Here is an 11851-nt window from a genome sequence, read left to right as displayed (position 1 = left end):
ATTCCAGTTATACAATTTGTCAATTGATACATTTTATGCAGCAGTTTTGTTGGAGGATAGAAAATATCAACAACCATTTTACAACATTAGGATAAAAAATAAATTCATCCACATGTATTAACACTGGGCAAGACCAGTTAATATGAATAAAATAATTCAGTAATGTGTTATCTTTTTCTAATAGACTAATGTTTGAATCATTATGCTACTATTTCTTTGTGCTTTTTTAAATATAAAGATTTAAATCGTAATAACCATGAACAAATGTCCGTTGGATTTGTTGATATCTCTGAAAAGCCTCGATATGAAGAATTCGCCTTCATACTGTTATTCAACAGAAACAATAAAGAGATGGGCTTTCCTCACAAATGCAAACGGCCGCAAATAATGACCCTTTAAAGGCCACTTTGAATTGAACTGTACAGGGTGGGCCTCTGTGTCATATTGCTCTGTCAGGGGTTTGAACAATGGAGCCACATATTCTTTGGCTGTCGGCTCAAGTATAAAAGCGATAGGGGAACATACAGAAAATTGTACAATCCTGAGACCAATACAGTAACCGCAACCATGTCTATGGGAAAGGTGTGGGGAGCTTTGACAGAATTGGACTTTTAAGCTTTTTCTAATTTGTTTATAACAATCAATCAATTGTACTGTACTGTTAGAACTACAATTTGTTTTTGTAAATTATGGTTTTGTTGTGTGTATTTAGATCATCTTCTACGAGGACAGGAACTTCCAGGGTCGTTCCTATGAGACCTCCAGCGACTGCCCTGAGCTGACCTCCTACCTGAGCAGGTGCAACTCCTGCAGGGTTGAAAGCGGCTGCTTCATGGTCTATGATCATTCCAACTTCATGGGAAACCAGTACTTTGTGAGAAGGGGAGAGTATGGTGACCACCAGCGTATGGGCATGAACGATTGCATCAGGTCTTGCCGTAACATCCCCATGGTAAATTGAAAGGAATCTGTTCATTGACTCCCATAGGCCATACAGACATTTACAGCAAAAGCAATGTGAACGTATATTTTGCACAACTTGGTAAAACATCTTTCCCATATCTGTTTACAGCACAGAGGAAACTTTAGGATGAGGATGTACGAGAAGGAGAACTTCGGAGGTCAGATGCACGAGCTGAGCGATGACTGTGAGTCCATGACCGATCGTTTCCGCATGAACGACATGCAGTCCTGCAATGTGATGGACGGCCACTGGCTGATGTACGAGCAGCCCAACTACAGAGGCAGGCAGATGTACATGAGGCCTGGAGAGTACAGGAACATGAGAGAGTTGAGCATGCAAATGGGCTCCAACCCCATGAGGGTCAACAGCATGAGGCGTATCATGGATTCTTGTTATTAAACGCACCAATGTCTAAAATTTGAGTATAAATAAAATCACTTACCTTTTAAATTGAAGTCTCTTTCATTTTCATTTGAGTCCTTGATTCGAGGTAAAGGTGCAATCAGAACATAATTCTGCATTTTCATATGGTTAATTTTCCCAGTGCAACGGGAGCAATACACCAGGACATGTCCTCCCCAGGTGATCAAATCAAATCAAAAATCAAATCAAATCAAGGTGATGAGGTTGTTACGATGCATACCATTTCAAAACTTGATGTGGAGTTAATGGAATTCAAATCTGTTAAAACCACTGATCATTACATAAGCTTAATGTTGAATGAAATGTTAGTAAGTACTGTCAATTCTAGTAGTAAGTCAACAATTTGTAGACAATACTTTGTATTAGCATCAGTATACAGCTCATGCTTCAGCTGCATCAGCTCTTATTATTCATACTGTAAAGGAACAACAGGAATTGTGGATATGTGTTGGCCATTCCTCTTTGGAATGTTTAAACAGCTAAGAAACAGTACATGTTTTATTTTTATTAAAGTGGCAACTTACTGTAATACACCTCCAAGGCTGTACAATGTATGCTCCACAAATACTGCCATCCACAAGTCACAGCGAACCCAGGAGAGGGCAGCATCTCCACAGTATAATAGCAGAGTTCTGGATTATGTGTACAGTTGAAGGCCCAAGAAAAGTGATTCAGTCAAATAACTGTATCTCAATCCTGTACAATGGGAGGTTTATTAGTTGAACCATTAGATACAATCCTTATATATGTCAGACTCATCCAAAGACTCGCAGGCCCACATTATGATTTCGATAATTATGATTTTGATAATATTTTGTATTTACATTTTATACTAATATATTATTTTATATTATACATGTATATCATGTTTATTTATACAGATACAATGTATATATCATAATGTATATCTATATATTCATAATGTAGATGTATACATTTCTATTAATTAAACAGTGTTGACGAATACTAAATAACACTAAATATACTAATTAGATTTAATGAATAACAAACAGATTCTTTATATATACTATGTCATGAAGCATTTTAATATTGTTCATTAGGAAGCTCATGTAGCAACCTGTACAGAAACATGTTTCCTAAAAATACCAATAAACTTGGTTATCTAGCTAGAATAAGGCTGTCAACTCTCAGAAGATTTGACATGAACAAATAACCTGGGGTATTTGGCCTAGGATCTGCAGCTGTAGCCGTCACTATGTTTCCTTACCTTGAAAACAAAAGCCTCAATTGGTTGGTTTATGTTTTATTTTTTTATTTTTTTATTTCACCTTTATTTAGCCAGGTAGGCTAGTTGAGAACAAGTTCTCATTTGCAACTGCGACCTGGCCAAGATAAAGCATAGCAGTGTGAACAGACAACACAGAGTTACACATGGAGTAAACAATTAACAAGTCAATAACACAGTAGAAAAAAAGGGAGTCTATATACATTGTGTGCAAAAGGCATGAGGAGGTAGGCGAATAATTACAATTTTGCAGATTAACACTGGAGTGATAAATGATCAGATGGTCATGTACAGGTAGAGATATTGGTGTGCAAAAGAGCAGAAAAGTAAATAAATAAAAACAGTATGGGGATGAGGTAGGTGGGCTATTTACCGATAGACTATGTACAGCTGCAGCGATCGGTTAGCTGCTCAGATAGCAGATGTTTGAAGTTGGTGAGGGAGATATAGGCAGATGTAGTTATATACATTAATGTTTGATTAACAAAATAATGGAACTGCAATCATTCAAATTGTACTTTATGTTTAACCTTAAAGTAGGTTCATACCAAGTTGTGATTGTCTATCAACTAGCAGACAGAGAGGAAGAGCAAGGTGTTGTGGAAGCAGTTTGGTATTTGAATACATTACTGGTGAGCATGTTGGTACACAGTACCTTTTAATAGTTTGGCCTGTTCCAATTCACAGTCATGCCATTCAGGTAGCAGCCATTCATTACAGTCAAAATGAGTCCCACTGTAAATATTCAAGGTCACTCTCCTGTTGGCCACTGGGTGGTATATTGTAAAACTCAATACAGTCAATCACATGACCTGAGTTGTTGTCCACACCAGCAGCCACTCACTTGGCTGTGGGTCAACTGAGACCACAGGTGGCACGAGCACAAGTTTGGCTGGAAGTATTCCAAAACCTGACCACTGAAACAGTACTGAAACCACCAGGCAAGGGGAGTCAAATCCCACATTTTCTTACTATCCGTCATACTTTTATTATAGTTTGCTGTGTGTTTGAAATGTTCATGAATTATATTTATAAGTAGGGTAGCGATACAGAAAGTAGTATATGTCAAACAATAATGGTAATATTTGTGCGCATCCGATCATATTTAATATTCACCACAGTGAAGGTGATTCATAACAATCAATGAATGTATATGGATGAGAGCTTACTTTTAAAGATCAAATAAATGCTTGATAAATACATTTTGAATTTTGGTATTCTGTCATCAGTTTTGGGTAGAATATTCTGTCATCTGTTCTTTTAGTTATCAGATTTTGGTTTTCCACTGATAAACATGTGTAGAGTACATGATAAGTTAATTAGCACCATTGAAGCCTTTGTGTACGTAACAAAAAGGCAATTCACCCTGCTGACAAAGAAAAACAACTATCGTTTGTAATTTGGCAGCCATGCTGTATTTTCAAAAAGGCTGACATCTAAAGTCAATTGATTAACATAACAATGTCTCTATTCCTATAGGATATAAAAAGGACCATGGCTCGCTTAGTCAGTGTTGCAGTGTGATCCCATTTACCTAACACAATGGGAAAGGTAAGGCATGTTGTTTCGCTGCACATCTTTTGTCCTGTCACACCTTCTTGCTCATTGTTTGTCTGACAGAACAAAGAACAATGAACACCTGGCTGCGAGATAGACACTCAGTTGTTCCATCCTTTGCATGGCACAAAACTCAATGTTCATTCCATTGTATGCATGTTTACTTCCATTCGTATTTTTAGATAATCTTCTACGAGGACAAGAACTTCCAGGGTCGCTCCTATGAGTGCAACACCGACTGTGCCGACCTGCACACCCATTTCAGCCACTGTAACTCCATCCAAGTGGAGAGTGGTAGCTGGATGGTCTATGAGCGGCCAAACTACATGGGCTACCAGTACTTCCTGAGAAGAGGCGAGTATCCCGACTACCAGCGCTGGATGGGCTTTAATGATTGCGTGAAATCCTGCAGGATGATCCCTCAAGTGAGCCTATATTCCTCTTTCCTGGTATAGAAGTTAACCTATCATTGATGTAGGTAGTAGTAATACACATGGCAAATAAACATGAAACTTTAAACTTAATAGTAAAGTGGCTGAATGAACGTACCCATCTTCTCCTCCTTGTTCTCAGAATCAGGGAGCTCACAAGATGAGAATCTACGAGCGCTCTGACTTTGGCGGTCAGATGCTGGAGTTTGCCGATGACTGCCCCTCCCTCTACGATCAATTCCATTACAATGATATCAACTCTTGCAATGTTATGGAGGGTTATTGGCTTTTCTATGAGCATCCCAACTACAGAGGCAGGCAGTATCTCCTGAGGCCTGGCGAGTACAGGAGATACAGTGACTGGGGAGCCATCAATTCCAAGATTGGCTCCATCAGACGTGTTGTTGCTCACCCAAACTGAGAGGCAATACATTGTCAACATGAAACTGATCCTAACATTGAAATTAATAAAAGTTAGGTCCACCCGCCATATTATTGTCTTCTCTGGTGTTCACTCAATAAGTATGAAAACATACTGTACTCTTTACACCTTGCAAAGTTTCAGCAAATTTGTTGAATTGAGACATTTAATAGTTATGTTTCATACTGTAGAGAGAAAACAACTGGTCATAGTCATCATCCGATTATTTTTAAATGTTTTTCAAGCCATTATCTGAAGACGTAAGAATGCTTACTTCACACACCAAAAATACTTTACTACTAAAGTAAAACCATAAAATCACAACACTCACCAGCATCTCACAATACCTCACTGTGAGTGACAGAGAGAATACCTACTCATTCAATGAAAATCAAGCACAATTCTGCACAGCATAACAGTTAAAACAATTAACTAAACTGAATTACTGTAGTTTCTGTTTACTGTATAAAAAATGTAGATACCACACTTTATTTTTTAGAATGTTGCTCTTCAAATCTGGTTCTTCATCATCATGAACCACACATAAAACTAGAATTGAATAGTACCCAGTCGGTCACACACACATAAAACTAGAAGTGTTCTGAGCACATTTCCCTTATTTGTCTTCAACCTCTATGCCCATTTTGAAATTAAAAATAAATACACCTTAATCTCACATTTGTTTTTTTTGCCAATCAGCAGCCCAACACTTTTTATTATCCTAAACAGACTTGAAAACGTGTTTGGCATTTGAGGATATGTTCTCAACTGGTTTACTGTATATTTTACTAATCAAACAGATATGTATTTGTGCAGATAGATAACAAATCAAAGTTGAATTTGGTGTTCTTCAAGGTTCAGTGCTTGGACCCCTGCTATTTTCTTTGGCTGAAATATTAACAGAACCTCAGGCCATTCTCATATGGAATATCAATCCCGGGTTCATAACTGCAGGCTCCAGATTAAGATTATTTCCATTGCAATTTCAAACAGTCCCCTAGGGGAAACATGTGCGCATATTACAATCTAATAGGTTCTTTGCTTCCTAGGGTGTTGTGGATGGAGTTAGAAGAAGAGCTTAAAATGTGAGCTACGTCTTCAAGAATCACAGGTTCCAGAATCACAAGTCCCAGTGCTAGACACTCATTTTTATCCCAGTTATTTTATTTTTTAACCCTATCCCAAACCTTACCTTGACCATTCCTAATTAATACCTTCATTTAACCATAGAGTTGAGTTTCGGTTTCACTTTTGCAGAGTCTGACTGACATCTTACATACATCAAAATGTTCCATATTTAATATGAGCCCACAGTGCTTTAGTAATTGAGTTGCATAATGTTAATTTGACCTCAAAGCATGATTTACAAAAAAGTTTGAGTTTAGCACATGGACCTGTGGTTTCCAAATTGATTTGGACCTTTATACACGCTATCCCTTGGTAACATATTCCATAAATATGTTATGCTATTTGTTTGATATGAAGACCATCTACATCCACAGTTGTGGGCCTCCTGTTGAGACATTATGTAGACAATACCCACTGGCAACGGGGTTATGAACCCCATGTTGGTCATTCCCCTTCTATCTTACTCACGGTATCTGTCTCCTCCTCTACATTCCATTTTCATAACACGAGGCTTTAACATATTCAAAATGTATTTATATATATTTAAATATATAATTATATGTAATGTAGTTGATTAAATAATGTTCCAGTTGTTCCAATAAAATTTTATTAAGGTAAAGGGATTTATGTTCATGTTAATTATTAGTTTATAGATCAGATAAATAGCTAAACAGTTATAACCAAATGTTTGAAATGACGTGATTGTTATCTTGGTGCTTGCAAAATAGGGAGTTTATATATGATTGTAATGTTATTGATTACTACTGAAATTAATACTAGTGCAGCCATGTAAGCTCAGGCAACCAGTTAAATGACAAACACATCATTTCGACCCTTCTATTATAACTATTTCTTACTGATTTGAAAAACGATCTATGAACTACAGTCAATAACTAATAAACTTTACAAAAGCATTCAGGTATGACCTGAAACTTGGAGGCAGCTTGCACAATTTAAAAGGTTTACTTGAAGATGTTGTACCATGTGTACCCTACTAGATACTTATACTGTACATGTACATGTCCATGCCCATGTAATCATTGTGGGAATATTTACAAAGCTTCAGTGATGTTTTAAATATTGTGTCCAATTTATTTTGCCTTAAGATGAATACTGGTATCAAAATCAGAAAGACAATTAAGTTATGAAAGATCTTCAATTATTTTATTACCATGAACAATTAAAGACATTTAATTGCACATATCATTGATACGCTTCATGCTCATGAACCTCATGCCACCACTCATGCCTCCCATTCCCATGCTCATCTCCCTGAAGTTCCTGTACTCTCCAGGCCTCATGTACATCTGCCTGCCTCTGAAGTGGGGCTGCTCGTACATCAGCCAGTGGCCGTCCATCACGTTGCAGGACTGGCAGTCAGACATGCGGTAACGCTCCTGGATGGAGTCACAGTCGTCCATCATCTCGTGCATCTGACCTCCGAAGTTCTCTCTCTCGTAGATCCTCATCTTGAAGGATCCTCTGTGCTGAAATGCAATAAAAAGAACAACATTATTTTAGGACACTTATGTACTTTGAATGTTGTATATCTTCAAATAGGAAATTACACTATAATGTATCATCTATGAGATAAGGTGTCTTACCATGGGGATCATTCTGCAGGACCTGATGTTGTCGAACATCATGCCCATGCTCATCATGCGCTGCATGTCAGGGTACTCTCCCCTCCTCATGAAGAACTGCTGGCCCATGAAGTTGTTGCGCTCGTACACCATGAAGCAGCCGCTCTCAACCCTGCAGGACTGGCAGCGGGACATGTAGGGGGACATGTCAGGGCAGTCGCTCATGCACTCATAGTTGCGGCCCTGGAAGTTCCTCTCCTCGTAGAAGATAATCTATAGGAAAAGAGAGACATACTGTATAACAATTCCTGAAAAGGCAAAAAATCATCAAGCCTATAGGCTAATTGCATTTTTAGACTCTGGGTATTGTTGAATTACTGAATTCCCATAAGAACTGATTCTTATAACAGATAACTAAATAATGTTACTGTACTATTATATTTACAGAATATAGGATGTACATTTCACTTTTGTAAAACTGTAGCCTACATGTAGCTACTGTGAGTCGGATCAGATTACCTTGCCCATGTTGGTGGTTGGTGGTTGACAGTGGATCAGCTTGTGCTTCTACCATCATTGTGCAGTCATTTTATACAAAAACCAGGGGCCATGATGTGTTGTTATTCAAATTGTCCAAAGCTGATGATTGAGCAGTATGACACTTTCGCTGATCAGGGCCTATGAAGTGTAACAATGGTTTTCATCCATACATTTCTGGCAGTGATGACCTGTGTTGTCTGTTTCATTATAAGCATCACTTTTGTGTACGCTTGTCAGTAAGAATGTTCTTTGCATACAGTATGGTCCAGTAATCGAGGATGTACAGTAGAGAACTGAGATGAGGTCGATTTTCAGAACACATCTCTGTTGAACACACAGAGACCAATATTACAGTTATAGTGAAAGAAGAAGTGCGTTTATTATGTCCTTAATCTAGTAGAGCATACATACTGGTCTTGTTTGAACAGCACTTTTATTATGATTTTATGTACTTGAAATAATAATATTTTAATATACAACTATAGAATCTTATTCAAAGCTGTTCTCTCCCTTAGTAAAGGAAAAGGTTGTTTAACTTGTCTGTCAATTGCATTTGTCATTTATCATTTGAGTTTATCCACTGGATAGTGTACAGATAAATAAATTGAAGAATGTTAGTTTAATGAAATTAAGATATGAATTGGTTTTGATGGGTGATTGATTTATAATGACAACAGTTACACCTTCCAGTCACAAGTATTTCCTTCAATCCAAAAATGGAATTGGGGCTGACGTTTATGTGAGGCTTGCATGTGAATATATGATTGTTCACTAACCAGGTTACCATCCAGCCTATTTATGCCAGTAAAGTACATGTTGGATAAAAAAAACTGTCACGACAGACCTGATGTAAACAGCACATTTTCTGGTAAACTTTCCAAATGTCGACAAAACAAAATAAGCTAGACCAGGTGGGATATTTTTGTGTTGGTAAAATGAATGATGCAAGAAATACCATCGTATTGAAGTAAACTTGGTGTCACGCAGTGACATGTTGTGTGGTCCTCCTGCTATGATTCAGGAAAGCATGCAGTTTATTAGGCTACAGATGAAACAAGTGATGACGAACTTCACAGGGTGGTGAAAGTGCACAGTGATGAGCTTGATACTTCTTTCCAATAAATATCAAGGTTCTTATTCTGGTGCCATTTAACAAATACAAATTATCTCGCTCTCATCATGTAGGCTATACCCTCACTGTATCTGCCAGCTGTTCAAATCAAATCAAATCAAGTCAAATCAAATGTATTTATACAGCCCTTCGTACATCAGCTGGTATCTCAAAGTGCTGTACAGAAACCCAGCCTAAAACAGCAAGCAATGCAGGTGTAGAAGCACGGTGGCTAGGAAAAACTCCCTAGAAAGGCCAAAACCTAGGAAGAAACCTAGAGAGGAATCAGGCTATGTGGGGTGGCCAGTCCTCTTCTGGCTTTGCCGGGTGGAGATTATAACAGAACATGGCCAAGATGTTAAAATGTTCATAAATGACCAGCATGGTCAAATAATAATAATCACAGGCAGAACAGTTGAAACTGGAGCAGCAGCACGGCCAGGTGGACTGGGGACAACAAGGAGTCATGATGTCAGGTAGTCCTGAGGCATGGTCCTAGGGCTCAGGTCCTCCGAGAGAGAGAAAGAAAAAGAGAAAGAGAGAATTAGAGAGGGCATACTTAAATTCACACAGGACACCGGATAGGACAGGAGAAGTACTCCAGATATAACAAACTGACACCAAGCCCCCTGACACATAAACTACTGCAGCATAAATACTGGAGGACACCCCCGGACAGGGCCAAACAGGAAGGATATAGCTGTTGTCTAAAGTGCACATGCCAAGACTACAGTGGGCACATTCGCGATTACTCACCTCGAACTGGACGAAGATGTTTTCTTTAATGAATCCGATGTGAAGGATGTACTGCATTGTCAAGACAAGGCCTAAATCCCCCATAATCAGCGTGAAGAAAATATGGAGGAAAAGGGGAGGGCAGGGTGACTTGCCAGACGAGTAGGTAAACCACCACTTCCCAACGTGCAATCATGTGCAATCATTTGAAAATAGACTGGACAATCTACAATTAAGACTATCCTACCAACAGGACATTAAACGCTGTAATATCTTATGTTTCACTGAGACATGGCTGAACGAAGACACGGATAATATAGAGCTGGCTGGCATCTCTGTGCATAGGCAGGACAGAGCAACAGCATCTGGTAAGACGAGGGGCCGGAGTGTGTGTCTATTTGTCAATAACTGCTGGAGCGCGATGTCTAATATTAAAGAAGTCTCGAGGTATTGCTCGCCTGAGGTAGAATAACTCACGATAAGCTGTAGACCACACAATCTACGGAGAGAGTTCTCATCTATATTATTCGTAGTCGTCTATTTACCACCACAAACCAATGCTTGTACAAAGAATGCACTCAACGAGTTGTATAAGGCCATAAGCAAACAAGAAAATGCTCATCCAGAAGCGGCCTTTAATGCAGGGAAACCTAAATCCATTTTACCTCATTTCTACCAGCATGTCACATCTGCAACCAGAGGAAAAACCTCTAGACCACCTTTACTCCACACACATACAAAGCTCTCCCTTGCCCTCCATTTGGCAAATCAGACCATAATTATATCCTCCTGATTCCTGCTTACAATCAAAAACTAAAGCATTTGGTACCATTGACTCGCTCAATACGGAAGTGGTCAGATGACGCGGATGCTACGCTACAGGACCGTTTTGCTAGCACAGACTGGAATATGTTCCGAGATTCATCCAATGGCATTGAGGAGTATTCCACCTCAGTCACTGGCTTAATCAATAAGTGCATCGACAACGTTGTCCCCACAGTGACAGTATGTACATTTCCCAACCAGAAGCCATGGATTACAGGCAACATCCGCACCGAGCTAAAGGCTAGAGCTGCCACTTTCAAGGAGCGGGACACTTATCCTGACTCTTATAAGAAATCCTGCTATGCCCTCAGACAAACCATCAAACAGGCAAAGGGTCAATACAGAACTAAGATTGAATGCTACTACACCGGCTCTGACGCTCGTCGGAAGTGGCAGGGCTTGAAAAATATGACAAACTACAAAGGGAAACCCAGACGCAAGCTGCCATGTGACGCGAGCCTACCAGACGAGCTAAATGCCTTTTATGCTCACTTAAAGTCAAGCAACACTGAAGCATGCATGAGAGAACCAGCTGTTCCGGACGACTGTGTGATTCTTCTCTCCTTATTCTGCTCTGCTCTCCTTATGCTCCTCATGTACTCAAAGCATGTGCGGAAAAACTGGCAAATTGTAACGGCATTCGTCTGTTGTAAGAAGAGAGTCGGACCGAAATGCAGCGTAGTGGTTACTCATGACTTTAATGAAGGAAAACGGAACGATACAGGAAATAAAATCAAATCAAATCAAATTTATTTATATAGCCCTTCGTACATCAGCTGATATCTCAAAGTGCTGTACAGAAACCCAGCCTAAAACCCCAAACAGCAAACAATGCAGGTGTAAAAGCATGGTGGCTAGGAAAAACTCCCTAGAAAGGCCAAAACCTA

The 11851-nt window shown here is 39.1% G+C and overlaps 3 protein-coding genes across 3 annotated transcripts; 2 read left to right on the top strand and 1 right to left on the bottom strand.

Moving 5' to 3' along the window:
* The first annotated feature begins 432 nt into the window (after window positions 1–432).
* Window positions 433–1414, top strand: LOC124042925 (gamma-crystallin M3-like). Its single transcript, XM_046361066.1, has 3 exons — window positions 433–582; window positions 713–952; window positions 1073–1414. Exons 1-3 carry the CDS (start codon window positions 568–570, stop codon window positions 1361–1363), a joined length of 546 nt encoding a protein of 181 aa, XP_046217022.1. The 5' UTR covers window positions 433–567; the 3' UTR covers window positions 1364–1414.
* Window positions 1415–3560: 2146 nt separating this feature from the next.
* LOC124042924 (gamma-crystallin S-1-like) lies at window positions 3561–5111 on the top strand. The gene is made up of 4 exons (XM_046361065.1): window positions 3561–3579; window positions 4113–4184; window positions 4373–4615; window positions 4764–5111. The coding sequence occupies exons 2-4, from the start codon at window positions 4176–4178 to the stop codon at window positions 5040–5042; spliced, it is 531 nt and encodes a 176-aa protein (XP_046217021.1). The 5' UTR covers window positions 3561–3579; window positions 4113–4175; the 3' UTR covers window positions 5043–5111.
* A 2201-nt stretch (window positions 5112–7312) lies between these two features.
* On the bottom strand, window positions 7313–8367 carry LOC124042923 (gamma-crystallin M1-like). The gene is made up of 3 exons (XM_046361064.1): window positions 8273–8367; window positions 7775–8026; window positions 7313–7657 (listed from the first exon to the last, which is right to left on the bottom strand). Exons 1-3 carry the CDS (start codon window positions 8279–8281, stop codon window positions 7361–7363), a joined length of 558 nt encoding a protein of 185 aa, XP_046217020.1. The 5' UTR covers window positions 8282–8367; the 3' UTR covers window positions 7313–7360.
* Window positions 8368–11851: the final 3484 nt, after the last annotated feature.

This window comes from Oncorhynchus gorbuscha, linkage group LG09 (assembly GCF_021184085.1).
Source record: "Oncorhynchus gorbuscha isolate QuinsamMale2020 ecotype Even-year linkage group LG09, OgorEven_v1.0, whole genome shotgun sequence".
Lineage (NCBI taxonomy): Eukaryota > Metazoa > Chordata > Actinopteri > Salmoniformes > Salmonidae > Oncorhynchus > Oncorhynchus gorbuscha.
This window is presented reverse-complemented; position numbering and strand designations above follow the sequence as displayed.